Source organism: Saccoglossus kowalevskii, chromosome 18 (assembly GCF_978046115.1).
Source record: "Saccoglossus kowalevskii chromosome 18, keSacKowa6.1, whole genome shotgun sequence".
Taxonomy (NCBI): Eukaryota; Metazoa; Hemichordata; class Enteropneusta; family Harrimaniidae; genus Saccoglossus; species Saccoglossus kowalevskii.
Window position 1 is genome coordinate 30831306 of NC_140658.1, and position 19488 is coordinate 30850793.

The 19488-nt window shown below is 38.5% G+C and overlaps 1 protein-coding gene across 1 annotated transcript in view; it reads left to right on the forward strand.

Annotated features, from left to right (window-relative positions):
• LOC144348172 (short transient receptor potential channel 4-like) overlaps window positions 1-8246 on the forward strand; it is a 38591-nt gene extending 30345 nt beyond the window's left edge. Inside the window, exons 4-11 of the mRNA XM_078007669.2 lie at window positions 1996-2493; window positions 2836-3214; window positions 3694-3845; window positions 4415-5109; window positions 6069-6267; window positions 6497-6670; window positions 6843-6884; window positions 7092-8246. Of these exons, the coding sequence (XP_077863795.1) occupies window positions 1996-2493; window positions 2836-3214; window positions 3694-3845; window positions 4415-5109; window positions 6069-6267; window positions 6497-6670; window positions 6843-6884; window positions 7092-7628 (2676 nt within the window). The 3' untranslated portion in view covers window positions 7629-8246. The remainder of the gene's footprint in view (window positions 1-1995; window positions 2494-2835; window positions 3215-3693; window positions 3846-4414; window positions 5110-6068; window positions 6268-6496; window positions 6671-6842; window positions 6885-7091) is intronic.
• The last annotated feature ends 11242 nt before the right edge of the window (window positions 8247-19488 follow it).

The window sequence follows — 19488 nt, forward strand, 5'->3', positions numbered from 1 at the left end:
CATGAATTGCCCTATAGTGTCCATGTTAAAATGTGACGCAATCACGAGTCAATGTTTTCAATGAGTTTCGATTCTACCTTAAATAAGCCTTATACTACCGTCGTATTAACATTTTGTGGCATCGAATCGCATGTCGATTTACTAAAATTATAAAATTTATTTTAGTATATCCTCTTTGTTACAATGACCTGTACCGCGTAAATTTACAGTTGGCAGTTCTATTTCTTATTGTAATAAAATGTTTGTTTTGTTTATCACACTGTCGTAACACTCACTGACATATGCTGCAAACACATTTTCCTATCCTCGCTACAGATTGAGTTATCACCATTAGATAGGTAGTTAAATCATAGACCTTAGAAAGGTCTGTGATTAATTAACCAATAATCACTCAAATGGAAAGTTGGGTTGATGCATTTCGAATTACCATAACTGTACTTTGTTAACATATTCATAATATAAGATTCGAAATTTACGTGTGTAAATATTGATATAACATTTACATTGACGTTGGCTTAACTGCAAGAAGATCATTATACAGATTAAACTCAAACTGATAAGTGTGAGAGATTTTTGAAATTCAGGTAGTAGGCACAAACCTATTTAACTCGCCTGACCAGAATTTGATGAAAAATGTATTTGATACACTTCACAAAAATCCATGAGTTGATTTATTTGCGATAAAATACGCGGAGAGCAGAAGGTCTTATGACTGTAGTATTTTATTACTCTTGTACAGAACACACTACCTTTACTTGCCTAGGGCGGGCAGTGTTCTAGATTCGACAAGACACATGCACTTCCACAACCGACTGTAACTCAAACAGAATTAAGCAATTCTTTCTTTTTTTATATCTGTAATGGTGATGGATGACCTGTGGTTTGAAAACGGAAGTGACTCGCAGTGCCATGGGAAGAAATTATGCTCATGCGCTGCTATTTATTTAAAAAAAATAGACCCTACCTTTTCTAAGACTGTATTTTATTAAAAATATAGCTGCTACGTTTTATCCAATTAACAAGAGCAGAGGTTTACACGATTTGCCCATCAATCAATTACGGGCCGCAAAGCACCGACGGTTTGGAGAGAGAGATACAACTGATTATTCACGCTGAAGTTAAGTAAACCAAGATGTGATTCTCAAATGAAAATACGGACCACTTAAATGGACAATTTAGGGAATCAACTATACAGCGTTTTTTGTTCACGTGTTGATAGGTTCATTTAGATTTGTTTAATAAAACTGTTTAATGAAAAATACATGTTATTTGATAAAGTTGTGTGTAATGTTGTACAGGGACGTACTTTTCTTGTAATCGTAAATATAACAAAATATCTGAACTGTATCTCAGCAAAAACGTACAATCATTAAGAGTGGTAAATGTGTACAAAAAGTAGGTCGATCTTCTATTATCGCGCCTTAATTCGGTATTACTATCGTATAGCGGAAGTCTGTAAATATCAGTTATAGGAATGGTCGAATGTTCCGGGGGTTGTCACTAAAACTTTTGCTGACAATTTCCTCAGTATCTAAAGAGTAAACAAAACGTAAATGTTACTGTATATATAATGATACAAATGCCCTAAAACAGACAAAACATTCTGACGCCGTATTTTGTAATTATTTTATTTTATTTTATTATACCTTGTAACATTAAATGTGAAATATGCTAAAATGAAAAAAAAAGTGAAATGAACACATTGTCGGGAAAATGTTGTGTAATTTTCCATCAAAAATATATATCCATGGGATGGAAATTGGACATTACCATTCTGCTGTTGATCACTAATCGACCCCTATAATAAGGAATTGAAGTGACACTCAATACAACTATGTATTATAATATTATTATTTATTTTATTCATATAGCGCACTATATTGCGTCTCAGAGCGCTTTACAAATTTGAAATAGCAATAAAAATGGGATTGTGAAATGACAATGAATTGTGTGCCTTAAATGTTAGCCTTCTGACCATTTTATTTGTACCTGTAGGATCGACTGTACTGTCGCGCTTTCAACGGCGACTTGCACCCTGATATCACGCCCATCATATTGGCGGCGCACCATAACAATTATGACATCGTCAAGATTCTTCTCGATCACGGAGCGAGAATCGAAGACCCGGAGTATTACAGTTTTCAAACCGAAGAATTCACGCTACAGCATTCGCTGGGGACTATTAATGTGTACCGTGCATTGGCCAGTCAGGCCTACATCTCACTGACCAGCGAGGACCCCATAACCTCGGCATTTCAGTTAAGTCACAAGGTCCGGACGCTCAGTAAACGAGACTATGAGTTTCGTTACCAGTACGAGGAGCTCGCCTCTCAGTGCGAGTCTTTCGCCGCCGAGTTACTGGGACATGTGAGGGATACAGATGAACAAAAAACTATACTAAACCACGATCCGGAAGAATGGGCAAGAATTGATGACATGTATGACCTTGAACCGTACAAGGTCAAGTTGGCAATCAGATTCAAGCAGAAGAAAGTAAGTGTGTATTTGTTACTATCAAGTAATTTGTTAATCTTGGTTGACCTTGACGGATAGTTCAATTAAAGACATGTAATAGAAGAACTAGAAACATAGCCTGCTTACCTTCGAGAATGATTACAGTGATATTCTGTTTGATCTTAGTTAGGTAGATAGTTGGCGAGATACTGGAAGTATTGTTATACATGTCATGAATACAGTAACACCTGAGTGGCGTGACCTGGCCAACGCGATCAAGGCTACTATAACCCACTGTAACATAGTACAGGTCTTCGGATATTCTGTGTTTGTGTGTGCAGCTTCCTAATTTAATACATTTCCTTGTCTTTTATTTCACAGTTCGTTGCTCATCCACATTGTCAGCAGCGATTGATTGCTATATGGTACCATGGTCTCCGGGGTTGGAGAGACTTGAGCAGAACTCGAGCGGTGTTTTTCACGTTACTTATAGGGGCATGCTTCCCTGTTCTCTCGCTTTGTTACATTGTTGCGCCGACTGGAAGGTTCGCACGGTTCCTCAGGATTCCATACGTCAAGTTTATTTGCCACACTGCCTCATCTCTCTTTTTCCTTGTCTTGTTGGGACTCCAAGCAGTTGACTTGGATATCTTTCAGGATGAGATTGAATCGCACGCGTCTGATGAATTAAAAACATTTCACGACACGAAACGAGAATTACCGAGTTTTACCGAATGGCTTGTTGTGATATGGGTTATAGGTATGTTTGGGAAGCTTATGTGTTTCTTGGATGAGAATGTTGCTATGTAATCCAGTCAGTTCACATTGTTACCTATATGTTTCTCAGAATGTTGTGTTTAGAACACCTTAGACTGGTCGGGAGGTTGTAACCGGGATGACATGCTCTTGAAAGATGGATGGTGATAATTAATGCATCTGCAAAATTTTCCTCAGTATATTATCAATTACACTCAATCGCTAACTGGTTATATATCTCAGTAGCCAGTAATCTATTAGCTGTGACTTTCAATTCCTGTCACGGGATAATGCTGATGCTGATATTTGTCATCAATTAATCATGTCTCTCGAAAGCCATGGATGACGAGGTTGTAAAATGGTCAAGGTTATTATAATTAATTTTTGGCACTGTATTTTGTTGTTTGTGTTTCTATAAAATGTTTCTATAAAATGTAGATGTTAAGTGTCCTAAGCAGATATGTGTATAATTTTTATTTGTAGGATATACATGGGCTGAAATTCGAGAAGTTTGGAACAAAGGAACCCGGTATCTTGATGAGAATATCAGGTGGAAGGGTTTTGAATACGTGACACTAGCATTGTATTGGTCTTGGATAGCACTACGGGTGACAGTTTTAGTGAAGGTGAGTTCTGTCTGTAAGTGGTCGATTCCTATCTAGAGTTGAATACCTGAATGAGATCGACCATTGCCTTCGGGAGAGTCTTACATTGACTATATGATAGATTCAAAACCACTGATTCATTCACTGACCGCTGATGAGATGAAGGTGAGGTTGGGGTTCTTATGTTGATTCTGTTCGGCGTCAAGAAGGTCTGTAATGCTATGACGTAGTCCCAAACAGGAATGCGGCTAAATACACTACATATACGACAATATTAGCACATGCAGTGTGTAATTTCAAATGTACATACAGCAATGGAATCATTCATTTTTAAATTAAAGGTTTCGTACGTGATAAACTAGTTTTTCAGGTCAATTTGAGATAGCAATGAAACCACCTAAATACAAAAACAAGTACTAATCAAGAACACTAGATTTATTTACACTATACTAAACTGTTTGTTACCCATCGTGATTTCTCACGTTCCATAAACGTAACCCTGCTTTTTAACGGCAGAGTGTTGATACGACAAATAGTGTTATTGGTAAACTATAAACAAATCTATATACATATGTAATGCAATGAAATTGTTATTTCAGGCAATGGGGAGTGGTGTTGTACAGGGGATATTTGTCAACAGTACTGTCACAACTGGAGGAATCGAATTCCCTACAGATGATTCTGATTATATATCAATAGATTTCAGTAGCGGGGATGAGAGGAACTTTAGTACAGAACTGCCAGATTCTGGCGACACTCTTGTAGAAGATATGCAACAATTAAACGCAGGACTTGAACAGCTTTTTGAGTATCAGAAACGATTATCCGAAAATATCTCGGGTAGCTTTCAATCTGTTTTACAGGAAATTAAGGTAGCTGTTAAAACTATAGAAACATCGATTAAGGACAATGCAAACGCAATTTCGTTTTCGTCATCAGCCACCTCAAGAGGGCAGTCTTCATCAATATATACTAATGTATACAACAAGGATGCCACGCGGAACGAATGGGATGCATTTGATCCTGTCTTGGTTTCAGAAGGATTGTTCGCCATCGCTAAAGTATTCAGCTTCTTGCGTGTGATTCGCGTGACAGTGGTGAGTCTACACTTGGGACCCATGCAGATCTCTCTCGGTAGGATGATGTTTGACATTGTCAAGTTCATGATGATATTCTGTTTGGTGTGGTTCGCCTTCTCCGTCGGACTTAACCAGCTGTATTGGTATTATTCACGGGAAATAACTCTGTTTTGTCAGAAAAACAATCAAACTGACTGTAAACAGCCGTTTGGAACGTAAGTATTCAGATTTTATGTTCATCGCAGTATCTCGATATGCAACATTATTACCATGCTATTCATGCCATCTACGCAGTACAATGCCAGTACGGTATAAACATCGACACTTTTTGTTCATTTAAAAATTATTAGGTAATTTCATTTTATTAGTTCAGCTGTCGACGAAGTCGAGCGGAGCTTATAGTATTACTGATTGTCCGTCGTCCCCGTCGCCGTCGTCAACTTTACATTTTCGACTCCTTCTTAAAAACCACAAACTGTATAGCTGTGAAACTTGGGTGGGTGGTTCTCTCTCAGATTTGTTCATTTCGTGTGGATATGTTCAATTGTCTTATTTATAGCGAATATTTTTGTCATTTTTGGTCAAAAACGCTATTTTCGACTTCTTCTTGAAAACCGCTAGCTCAAATGCTTTGATACTAGGTATGTAGATACCCTGGGTGGACCTCCATCAGATTTGTTCATTTTGTGATGATATCTTTATTTCTATAATGAATTTGATGAATATTTTTGTCATTTTTGGTAAAAAATTATATTTTCGACTTCTCCTTGAAAACTGCTTGTCCAATTTCTTTGATATTGTATATGTAGGTATATCAGGTGGACCTCTGTCAGATTTGTTGATTTTGTGACAATATCTTCAATTCTCTATTTGTGATAAATATTTTGGTAATTTTTGGTCAAAAACGTTATTTTCAACTTCTTCTTGAAAACTGCTAATTAAGTTTAAGTTGCTTCTTAGTCATTGCTTTCCGGGCATGCATCACAAACAGCGGAGCTATATCAGCCGACAGGCTGCTAGTATTTAATTACATTGACTAGTAGCCTATTACATATATCTGTACACCATATTTCTGAATCTATATTAGGTAGTTTAATACACAATAATGACCAGAAAAATAAAATAATAAATTAAGATTTCATACCATACATTCTGTCATTTAAAAAACATGTAGAATTCCGCAGACGCTGAATACGCTGTTCTGGGCTTTATTCGGAGTTTCCGAGTTAAGAAGCCTAGATATCCAGGGCGCCAATCATTGGTTCACGGAGAACGTGGGAGGAGTGTTGTATGCAGCATATCACGTTATAGCTATAGTCGTACTCCTTAACGTATTGATTGCTATGATGAGCAACACATTCACACGTGTTGAGGTGAGTTCATAACCCTTTACTGCAAAACATTATATAAAACAGTAGTTTAGTCCAGCCTAACAATGGATATATTCTCATACCTTGCACCTTAGCTATGATTTATGCAATATTTTATCAGTAAATAAGACAACAGAGAATCAAACCATGACTTATTTTGTCAAATGAGCGGTTTTATTGCATACTATTATAATGCGAATCAGGAATGTTTACAAATCTGCTATTATTACAGGAAGACGCCGATATGCAATGGAAATATTCACGATCCAAACTGTGGATGAGCTACTTTGAGGAAGGGTCTACGTTAGCGCCACCTTTCAACTTTCTACCTACATGGAAATCAATATGGCGGATATTCTTACAAGTAAAACAAAAATGTCTCAAACTTGAAGAGGAAATTAAAGAGGTATATGTTGTACATCTACGATTGTGAACAACTCAGTCACTTACTATTTTAAATTTGCATTTATATAGAGTAGATATAATGCCAATCTATTTCCACGTAGTCGTATCTGCTATTTGTAATTTCACTGACTTGGTCTAATCTCATGTTTTATTTTTTTATTTTTTTTGTTTAGCGAAAGTCAACGGAAGCTCATAAGAAAGACAAAGAATATAAGGTGCGTAACATGTTATTTTAGCAACATCTATTGGGGTTTCCAGGGACTAGCACCTAAATAGCAAGTGCAGCAATATATGTGAAGTCACAGTAGTATTTTGTTACTTTTAGAAACAGTGTATAACGTCACGGTCGATTCAAATAGACCTGTAATAATTTCAAACAGACATTCGTGCAGTCTATTACACATATTTGCGTTTATTTTTAGGACGTCGTACAACAGCTAGTACGAAGGTATATCTTTGACAAACGCCGCGGAAGTGACGACGATGACGTGGCACCAGGTCCTGAACCATGGATATTACAACTTAAACAAGACATGTCCGGTCTCAAATATGACATGTTCGATGCTCTTGGACAAATGGAAAACAAAATGGAAAGTATGGAGGACAAAATGGAAAATATTAAACAAACAGTTGCGGAACCGCGGATAATGTCACCTGTGCGATCACAAAGTCATAACAACCTTGTATGTCCCCCTTATCCGGAGTCAAACAGCAGTACAATGGCGGACATTCATTCACATACATTATCACCATCGACGCCATCTCTCGACATGGATAGTGACTTCGCTTCATATTTAGGACTACCTGACGACCAACGACCCCTTATACCTTTCAAACGGTGGGGATATATCCGATATATTGACGACGGTAGCAGTATGCGGTCAAGTAGGTTAGGATCCGGTAGTTCGCACTTGTCGTTCCCACCGACGCCATCATTCGATCATAGCCACCTTGTGTAAGGCTAATTTGCATACATAGTACTGGTTAGTACTGGTTAATATACGATGCGTGGAGCAGACTAACATATGTGACAAAGTGGGATTTACCACTACTTCGTACTCACTGCCTTCAACTGCTGCAAACAGGGTGAAATCTACATAATTTACTTAATGTGCTCATTAGTATGTTCTGCATTTTTATTGGCACTTCACTAAGAGAACCGTGCTGATCTGTCAGCGTATGATTATATCTATGTCAATGTTGTAGTATGCATTTATGCGTGATGTTGTTTCTATGTCAACTCTTCAAAATTTTGGAAAAGTATGAATGAACCTGGTTTTTAAACTTCACTAACCTCGAACGCAATACATATTATGATTTCCTTTGTCACGTGACGCAGGGAGTGGAATATTGAATACATACAACTTATTGTAAGTTGCATAGGTTGTTATTTGATAGAAAAAACATTTGTTATCTCATATTGTTATCGCTACCACGGATACCATTCAGTATTTGTAAAGAATGTTCAAAAGAGCGGCGAGATTACATCAAACCCATCCAACTTACCCAATTAGTTTCAATGTGATATTGGAAGAAGCGACCGTCTATAAACCATCCCCAGTGAAACATATTGAAAAGGAATTGTAGCAATTCAATATAATTAGTTTTGCGAGTTGAATTTATGTCTTGCCATGTATACACGTATATGGCTGGTGCGCTATTCAGTATGTGTTGACAATATTTACGAAGTTTTACTCCTTTTTATCCAGAATTCTTGAATTCTATTCGACGAATGAATTAACTCTATACATTATTGGGGAGCCTATGGCGTGTTGGTCAAATAGATGACGCTCTTTTGTCGTGGTCAATTGTGTCATTACATTATTTATGACGTATGTAAGCGACATTGCCCTGAAAGTTATGTAATCGAATCAGGTCTGACGAACATATCCGCTAAATTAAGGCGAGGCACGTAGTTTATTTATAATGTTCGTATTTTACTATATTGATACTAAAGTGAGAGTGCTGAGGGGTCCACTGCAGTCCTTGATACTAAAGTGAGACTGCTGAGTAGTCCACTATTGTTCTTGATACTAAAGTGAGACTGCTGAGGGGTCCACTGCAGTCCTTGATACTAAAGTGAGACTGCTGAGTGGTCCATTACTGTTCTTGATACTAAAGTGAGATTGCTGAGGGGTCCACTGCAGTCCTTGATACTAAATTGAGACTGCTGAGTGGTCCATTACTGTTCTTGATACTAAAGTGAGACTGCTGTGTGGTCCACTGCAGTCCTTGATACTAAAGTGAGACTGCTGAGTGGTCCACTGCAGTCCTTGATACTAAAGTGAGACTGCTGTGTGGTCCACTGCAGTCCTTGACACTAAAGTGAGACTGCTGTGTGGTCCACTGCAGTCCTTGACACTAAAGTGAGACTGCTGAGTGGTCCATTACTGTTCTTGATACTAAAGTGAGATTGCTGAGTGGTCCACTGCAGTCCTTGATACTAAAGTGAGACTGCTGAGTGGTCCACTGCAGTCCTTGATACTAAAGTGAGACTGCTGTGTGGTCCACTGCAGTCCTTGACACTAAAGTGAGACTGCTGAGTGGTCCATTACTGTTCTTGATACTAAAGTGAGATTGCTGAGTGGTCCACTGCAGTCCTTGATACTAAAGTGAGACTGCTGAGTGGTCCACTGCAGTCCTTGATACTAAAGTGAGACTGCTGTGTGGTCCACTGCAGTCCTTGACACTAAAGTGAGACTGCTGAGTGGTCCATTACTGTTCTTGATACTAAAGTGAGATTGCTGAGTGGTCCACTGCAGTCCTTGATACTAAAGTGAGACTGCTGAGTGGTCCACTGCAGTCCTTGATACTAAAGTGAGACTGCTGAGTGGTCCACTGCAGTCCTTGATACTAAAGTGAGACTGCTGTGTGGTCCACTGCAGTCCTTGATACTAAAGTGAGACTGCTGAGTGGTCCACTGCAGTCCTTGATACTAAAGTGAGACTGCTGTGTGGTCCACTATTGTTCTTGATACTAAAGTGAGACTGCTGAGTGGTCCACTGCAGTCCTTGATACTAAAGTGAGACTGCTGAGTGGTCCACTGCAGTCCTTGACACTAAAGTGGGATTGCTGAGTGGTCCATTACTGTTCTTGATACTAAAGTGAGACTGCTGAGTGGTCCACTGCAGTCCTTGACACTAAAGTGAGATTGCTGAGGGGTCCACTGCAGTCCTTGATACTAAAGTGAGACTGCTGAGGGGTCCACTGCTGTTCTTGACACTAAAGTGAGACTGCTGAGTGGTCCACTGCAGTCCTTGATACTAAAGTGAGACTGCTGAGTGGTCCACTGCAGTCCTTGATACTAAAGTGAGACTGCTGAGTGGTCCATTACTGTTCTTGATACTAAAGTGAGACTGCTGTGTGGTCCACTGCAGTCCTTGATACTAAAGTGAGACTGCTGAGTGGTCCATTACTGTTCTTGATACTAAAGTGAGACTGCTGTGTGGTCCACTGCAGTCCTTGATACTAAAGTGAGACTGCTGAGTGGTCCATTACTGTTCTTGATACTAAAGTGAGACTGCTGTGTGGTCCACTGCAGTCCTTGATACTAAAGTGAGACTGCTGAGTGGTCCATTACTGTTCTTGATACTAAAGTGAGACTGCTGTGTGGTCCACAGCAGTCCTTGATACTAAAGTGAGACTGCTGAGTGGTCCATTACTGTTCTTGATACTAAAGTGAGACTGCTGTGTGGTCCACTGCAGTCCTTGATACTAAAGTGAGACTGCTGAGTGGTCCATTACTGTTCTTGATACTAAAGTGAGACTGCTGAGTGGTCCACTGCAGTCCTTGATACTAAAGTGAGACTGCTGAGTGGTCCATTACTGTTCTTGATACTAAAGTGAGACTGCTGTGTGGTCCACTGCAGTCCTTGATACTAAAGTGAGACTGCTGAGTGGTCCATTACTGTTCTTGATACTAAAGTGAGACTGCTGTGTGGTCCACTGCAGTCCTTGATACTAAAGTGAGACTGCTGAGTGGTCCATTACTGTTCTTGATACTAAAGTGAGACTGCTGAGTGGTCCATTACTGTTCTTGATACTAAAGTGAGACTGCTGTGTGGTCCACTGCAGTCCTTGATACTAAAGTGAGACTGCTGAGTGGTCCATTACTGTTCTTGATACTAAAGTGAGACTGCTGTGTGGTCCACTGCAGTCCTTGATACTAAAGTGAGACTGCTGAGTGGTCCATTACTGTTCTTGATACTAAAGTGAGACTGCTGTGTGGTCCACTGCAGTCCTTGATACTAAAGTGAGACTGCTGAGTGGTCCATTACTGTTCTTGATACTAAAGTGAGACTGCTGTGTGGTCCACAGCAGTCCTTGATACTAAAGTGAGACTGCTGAGTGGTCCATTACTGTTCTTGATACTAAAGTGAGACTGCTGTGTGGTCCACTGCAGTCCTTGATACTAAAGTGAGACTGCTGAGTGGTCCATTACTGTTCTTGATACTAAAGTGAGACTGCTGAGTGGTCCACTGCAGTCCTTGATACTAAAGTGAGACTGCTGAGTGGTCCATTACTGTTCTTGATACTAAAGTGAGACTGCTGTGTGGTCCACTGCAGTCCTTGATACTAAAGTGAGACTGCTGAGTGGTCCATTACTGTTCTTGATACTAAAGTGAGACTGCTGTGTGGTCCACTGCAGTCCTTGATACTAAAGTGAGACTGCTGAGTGGTCCATTACTGTTCTTGATACTAAAGTGAGACTGCTGTGTGGTCCACTGCAGTCCTTGATACTAAAGTGAGACTGCTGAGTGGTCCATTACTGTTCTTGATACTAAAGTGAGACTGCTGAGTGGTCCACTACTCTTCTTGATACTAAAGTGAGAGTGCTGAGGGGTCCACTGCTGTTCTTGACACTAAAGTGAGACTGCTGAGTGGTCCACTGCAGTCTTTGATACTAAAGTGAGAGTGCTGAGGGGTCCACTGCTGTTCTTGACACTAAAGTGAGACTGCTGAGTGGTCCACTTCTTTTCTTGATACTAAAGTGAGACTGCAGAGGGGTCCACTACTGTTCTTGATACTAAAGTGAGACTGCTGAGTGGTCCACTGCAGTCCTTGATACTAAAGTGAGAGTGCTGAGGGGTCCACTGCAGTCCTTGATACTAAAGTGAGAGTGTTGAGGGGTCCACTGCTGTTCTTGATACTAAAGTGAGACTGCTGAGTGGTCCACTACTGTTCTTGATACTAAAGTGAGACTGCTGAGTGGTCCACTACTGTTCTTGATACTAAAGTGAGACTACTGAGTGGTCCACTACTGTTCTTGATACTAAAGTGAGACTGATGAGTGGTCCACTACTGTTCTTGATACTAAAGTGAGACTGCTGAGTGGTCCACTACTGTTCTTGATACTAAAGTGAGACTCCTGAGTGGTCCACTACTGTCCTACTGGAGTGAGATTGCTGAGTGGTCCACTACTCTTCTTGATACTAAAGTGAAACTGCTGAATGGTCCACTGCTGTTCTTGATACTAAAGTGAAACTGCTGAGTGGTCCACTATTGTTCTTGATACTAAAGTGAGAGTGCTGAGTGGTCCACTGTTGTTCTTGACACTAAAGTGAGATTGCTGAGTGGTCCACTACTCTTCTTGACACTAAAGTGAGATTGCTGAGTGGTCCACTACTCTTCTTGATACTAAAGTGAAACTGCTGAGTGGTCCACTATTGTTCTTGATACTAAAGTGAAACTGTTGAGTGGACCACTATTGTTCTTGATACTAAAGTGAGACTGCTGAGTGGTCCACTATTGTTCTTGATACTAAAGTGAGAGTGCTGAGTGGTCCACTATTGTTCTTGACACTAAAGTGAGATTGCTGAATGGTCCACTACTCTTCTTGATACTAAAGTGAAACTGCTGAGTGGTCCACTATTGTTCTTGATACTAAAGTGAGACTGCTGAGTAGTCCACTACTGTTCTTGATACTAAAGTGAAACTGCTGAGTGGTCCACTATTGTTCTTGATACTAAAGTGAGACTGCTGAGTGGTCCACTATTGTTCTTGATACTAAAGTGAGATTGCTGAGTGGTCCACTACTGTTCTTGATACTAAAGTGAGACTGCTGAGTGGTCCACTACTGTTCTTGATACTAAAGTGAGACTGCTGAGTGGTCCACTGCAGTCCTTGATACTAAAGTGAGACTGCTGAGTGGTCCACTATTGTTCCTGATACTAAAGTGAGACTGCTGAGTGGTCCACTACTGTTCTTGATACTAAAGTGAGACTGCTGAGTGGTCCACTACTGTTCTTGATACTAAAGTGAGTGCTGAGTGGTCCACTACTGTTCTTGATACTAAAGTGAGACTGCTGAGTGGTCCACTACTCTTCTTGATACTAAAGTGAGACTGCTGAATGGTCCACTACTCTTCTTGATACTAAAGTGAGACTGCTGAGTGGTCCACTACTGTTCTTGATACTAAAGTGAGACTGCTGAGTGGTCCACTACTGTTCTTGATACTAAAGTGAGACTGCTGAGTGGTCCACTACTGTCCTACTGGAGTGAGATTGCTGAGTGGTCCACTACTCTTCTTGATACTAAAGTGAAACTGCTGAATGGTCCACTGCTGTTCTTGATACTAAAGTGAAACTGCTGAGTGGTCCACTATTGTTCTTGATACTAAAGTGAGACTGCTGAGTGGTCCACTACTGTTCTTGATACTAAAGTGAGACTGCTGAGTGGTCCACTACTGTTCTTGATACTAAAGTGAGACTGCTGAGTGGTCCACTACTGTCCTATTGGAGTGAGACTGCTGAGTGGTCCACTACTCTTCTTGATACTAAAGTGAAACTGCTGAGTGGTCCACTATTGTTCTTGATACTAAAGTGAGACTGCTGAGTGGTCCACTATTGTTCTTGATACTAAAGTGAGAGTGCTGAGTGGTCCACTGTTGTTCTTGACACTAAAGTGAGATTGCTGAGTGGTCCACTACTCTTCTTGATACTAGAGTGAAACTGCTGAGTGGTCCACTATTGTTCTTGATACTAAAGTGAAACTGTTGAGTGGACCACTATTGTTCTTGATACTAAAGTGAGACTGCTGAGTGGTCCACTACTGTCCTATTGGAGTGAGACTGCTGAGTGGTCCACTACTCTTCTTGATACTAAAGTGAAACTGCTGAGTGGTCCACTATTGTTCTTGATACTAAAGTGAGACTGCTGAGTGGTCCACTATTGTTCTTGATACTAAAGTGAGAGTGCTGAGTGGTCCACTGTTGTTCTTGACATTAAAGTGAGATTGCTGAGTGGTCCACTACTCTTCTTGATACTAAAGTGAAACTGCTGAGTGGTCCACTATTGTTCTTGATACTAAAGTGAAACTGCTGAGTGGTCCACTATTGTTCTTGATACTAAAGTGAAACTGTTGAGTGGACCACTATTGTTCTTGATACTAAAGTGAGACTGCTGAGTGGTCCACTATTGTTCTTGATACTAAAGTGAGAGTGCTGAGTGGTCCACTATTGTTCTTGACACTAAAGTGAGATTGCTGAATGGTCCACTACTCTTCTTGATACTAAAGTGAAACTGCTGAGTGGTCCACTATTGTTCTTGATACTAAAGTGAGACTGCTGAGTAGTCCACTACTGTTCTTGATACTAAAGTGAAGCTGCTGAGTGGTCCACTATTGTTCTTGATACTAAAGTGAGACTGCTGAGTGGTCCACTATTGTTCTTGATACTAAAGTGAGACTGCTGAGTGGTCCACTGCAGTCCTTGATACTAAAGTGAGACTGCTGAGTGGTCCACTATTGTTCCTGATACTAAAGTGAGACTGCTGAGTGGTCCACTACTGTTCTTGATACTAAAGTGAAACTGCTGAGTGGTCCACTACTGTTCTTGATACTAAAGTGAGTGCTGAGTGGTCCACTACTGTTCTTGATACTAAAGTGAGACTGCTGAGTGGTTCACTACTCTTCTTGATACTAAAGTGAGACTGCTGAATGGTCCACTACTCTTCTTGATACTAAAGTGAGAGTGCTGAGTGGTCCACTACTGTTCTTGATACTAAAGTGAGACTGCTGAGTGGTCCACTACTCTTCTTGATACTAAAGTGAGACTGCTGAGTGGTCCACTACTCTTCTTGATACTAAATTGAGACTGCTGAGTGGTCCACTACTCTTCTTGATACTAAATTGAGACTGCTGAGTTGTCCACTACTCTTCTTGATACTAAAGTGAAACTGCTGAGTGGTCCACTACTGTTCTTGATACTAAAGTGAGACTGTTGAGTGGTCCGCTACTGTTCTGGACATTAAAGTGCCGCCCTCTCGTAGTATTCGGACAATAAATGTTGTGAAGTAGTTAAACAAAAATGGATGGCTTGTAACAAAACATTACCCTTGCCCATGATGCATTTTAATACCGCATATGTATTGCTTCCTGTTAAAACATGATTAATCCCTTCAACAACATTCGAAATAAAAAATAAAATAAAGTCTAAAAACACCGAATCATTAAAATACTAATTTCGAAATCTTGCATAATGTGTGAATAGCGCACACCGAACGCCTGTTGCAAATAAATCAAATGGTTTGATGTTGAACTTTTTTAAAAAAAATCATATAGTTCAACGTAAAATTGCCGATTTTTCAGGGAATAATCGGCGTTGAGAAATCCCTACTCCATCGAAATTGACAATAATCAAATGTGTATAGCACACTATTAGATGTGGACAGCCACAAAATACATTCGCTTAATGTTATGCCTATACCTATTATTTTTCCTGTTTGACGCTCGATTTTACGCATAACGCGGGATCTAGCAGTGAACGGGGAAAGGTTTATTCATTATATCTTACGCATCAGTAGGCGGAAGGCGTTTTTGTAACATATCACACAAAATCAATAATAACTCAGTGTACCGGCTATATATAACCATGACTACCCCATTTACCTTACCTCGAGCTATCCGATTAAGCGTGATTGTTTTTTTTACTGTGACAGATATATACTTGCAATTATCATTTACATAGTTTTACAAATTCATGTTAAAACTTGTATTAGTAACTAGCCATATGCACCACGTTAACAAGCAATTCCAGTATTTAGTTGAAAAGCGATATTTTTATATTTCCTTCACGAACAAATGTATTGAGTTTTGCTGTACTTTGTTTACGGTTCATGGAAGATTCACGCCCATTATATTTACTAACTCAAAAAAACACGGGTTCTAATCACCGTACAAGTGTTGTTTTTTTATCAAATGATGGCGTGGTGCACTTTAGGTGTACCCGAAGATAGAAGTCGCCGACACGTAGCAATTTTGCAATAGTTTTACATATATGTGTGTATCAATACTTTAATTCTATCACCAATCCGAGGTCTCAGATATCACTTTCAGCTTCTACTTTATTTATAGCTGTTTTGGAGCAAATTTAACTTTTATGAATTTAAAAAAAAAATGTGGTTCTTTATATTTATCAATTATTGTTATTTGAATTTGCCATTGGCTATAGAGAATGTTGTTTGCGTCTCAAATTAAATATTTGACAATAAATTGTACAGTTGATTAGACAACACTATTACGTAAAGAATTTCTATATGTGCGACGGGTCGAGTTTACTTCATAAAGTAAGCTCGGCGAAAAGTAAGGTAATATGAACGGCCCCAAACACAACACCAGGGGTTATGAGTTACAATGATAAATTTGTGCAAGAAACCAATAATGAATATCAATATTCCAGTGATATATATATATATATATATATATATATATATATATATATATATATATATATATATATATATATATATATATATATATATATATATAGGATGATGGCGCTATTTCGGACAATACTCTAGTCGGCTAACTGTAGCCGAACACACAATCTTATTGTTTGCAAGGTCTAATTTTGTTGGAAAAAATGTGGAATTTGTTTGTGGAATTACATTTGTTTGAATTTGTTTCTATGACAACTAAATCAATTATATTTGTTTGAACAAATAGAATCGATGTCCAGATCTCAAAATTAGTTATTATCACAATGGTAACATGGAGTTTCATCATTCATAAACTCGTTTAGTTGAGAAATAATGTATATCAATTAGTTCATAAAAATAAATATATGTCTCATTGAGTTCTATCGTTGAGTTAAAAGGAAAATACTTCCTAATAGCGAAGTACCACCAAACCGCACAGTACAGTATTTCCAATGAACTTCTAAATAGCGCCCTCAATTTGTATTAGCAACTCTACTTAACTCACGTTGATTATTAACGGTTTCATTTTTGATATGGATCAATGTGGCTTAACATTTATCGTCTCTAATTGAGGCATAGTTTTCATTTACTACTAGTGTTTTGTAAACATGTTTCAAAATGTTTTTAATTCACAATTACTCGTTACGCGTCGAAGTCGCTTAACCAAAAACTTGAGGGCACCCGCCATGATACATCTTGTAGTATGTGGATGCATTAAGTGCATTCTGGGTAATTTGGTGTACACTTAGTTTCGTACTAGAAACTCAATATGCATAACAAATTGAATATTTGACAATACAGTTGATTAGACAACACTTTTATGAATGTATTACGTAATACAGTTGATTAGACAACACTTTTATGAATGTATTACGTAATACAGTTGATTAGACAACACTGTTATGAATGTATTACGTAATACAGTTGATTAGACAACACTTTTATGAATGTATTACGTAATACAGTTGATTAGACAACACTTTTATGAATGTATTACGTAATACAGTTGATTAGACAACACTTTTATAAATGTATTACGTAATACAGTTGATTAGACAACACTTTTATGAATGTATTACGTAATACAGTTGATTAGACAACACTTTTATGAATGTATTACGTAATATAGTTGATTAGACAACACTTTTATGAATGTATTACGTAATACAGTTGATTAGACAACACTTTTATGAATGTATTACGTAATACAGTTGATTAGACAACACTTTTATGAATGTATTACGTAATACAGTTGATTAGACAACACTTTTATGAATGTATTACGTAATAGAGTTGATTAGACAACACTTTTATGAATGTATTACGTGATACAGTTGATTAGACAACACTTTTATGAATGTATTACGTAATACAGTTGATTAGACAACACTTTTATGAATGTATTACGTAATACAGTTGATTAGACAACACTTTTATGAATGTATTACGCAAAGAATTACTATATCTCCGACGGGTCGAGTTTGTTTAATTCATAAAGCATGGCGAAAATTAAAGTAATATGAATAGTCCAAAACACAACACAACACACCAGGGGTTATGAGTTACAATGATACATTTGTTCAAGAAACCAATAATGGATATCACTATTCCAGTGATATCTGAGTTAGTCACATACACTAAATAGCATTGACTCTGAACCCTGATATGTGAAATACTACTTAATACACTCAAAGACATCGATAGCACTATACCGCCCTCATATTCCAAAATGTTCATAAAAGTTCTCTGAATGACACACTGCTTACAGTGGACGTAAACGATAGATACAACGCTTAGTGTAAACACGATGGGATGTGATTATGCAGCAACAAATTTCAACTTCCGCCCTCTATGCTCTTCAACTCTGACAAACATTTTATTTACGGACTTTGAAACACAAATATATGTACAGGATACATCAAAGAGTTCAAACAGTTATACTACAAAAATAACTGCTTAAATTGTGATATGCGTGCAGAATGAGCATTATACTGAAAAAAGACGCAATATAATTCATTTAGCTGCTATAACAATCATATCGTCAGTCTCGTTTGTCAATTGTAAACGTAGAGGGCGTTTTTTTACAATCGTCTATTTGCTTTCGGCTCAGGGTCAGGGCTACTCAAAGAGATGATAAACTTAACACATTCATTCACTAAACACTGCTACTGGCAAACGTTTCACCAGATAACGAAACTTCCTTGATGAGAGTTCAGAGTTAATATTCGAATAATAATTTTCGTATTTTTAAATATATTAGGCGTCGCATTTTGATAAATCCACAAAATAAGCTGCACATGAGCCGTGCAATACAAGAACGTATTAATAATTATTTTTTATCTTTATAGGGTAGCTTATTAGGGCAGTGTTTTTTAACAAGACCCATGAATATATTTGCATTTGACCGGTATAGTTTGCTTCGTTTATTGAGTGCGCACATTTAGCCATGGCGACGGCTTGTTACGATGTGCGTTACATTCAGTAAAATGCGTAACGACAATGCCGATTTACGGTATCAATTTGCCGCAATTGAAAGAACGGAGCAAGCATCACGATTAAATAAAAACGTACACACGTACATGTATTCACGATCTTTAAACCTATTGTCGTACAGATGTAATAAAATAGTGGCAACACAGACGCGACTAGAATGACGCGTTCAACCCTCGTCATATTTTTGTTTTCCAATCTAAGAAATGAGAACGAGTACAAGGTATAAATCATCCAGTTAACGATCTGCAATTAAAGTTATTAAGGCTGAGTTGGGAATGGTTTACTTGCATTATCTTAAGTGTAGACGAACAAACTATGGATTCGTATAAATTTTCTAATTATACCAACATAACGAACCAAGTGAATGCAGTTCGAGATGACCGTCTATGACTATAATACTCCCCTTTGAGCCGTTTGCCTTGTGCAATTATAATGTCTGCTCTGGTTAACCTCTCGTTTCTTCGAGCATGGTATCGCTAATCCCGTGTGCTTGGATTCCCACAACTGAATTTATTCAACCGCCTGTGGCTACATAAAAATAAATAATTCATTCATTGTAACAATAAAGTAAATGGTTAGCGGGTGCTATAATATTGAGACACAATGTATATAATTGTTTATTTTAATAATT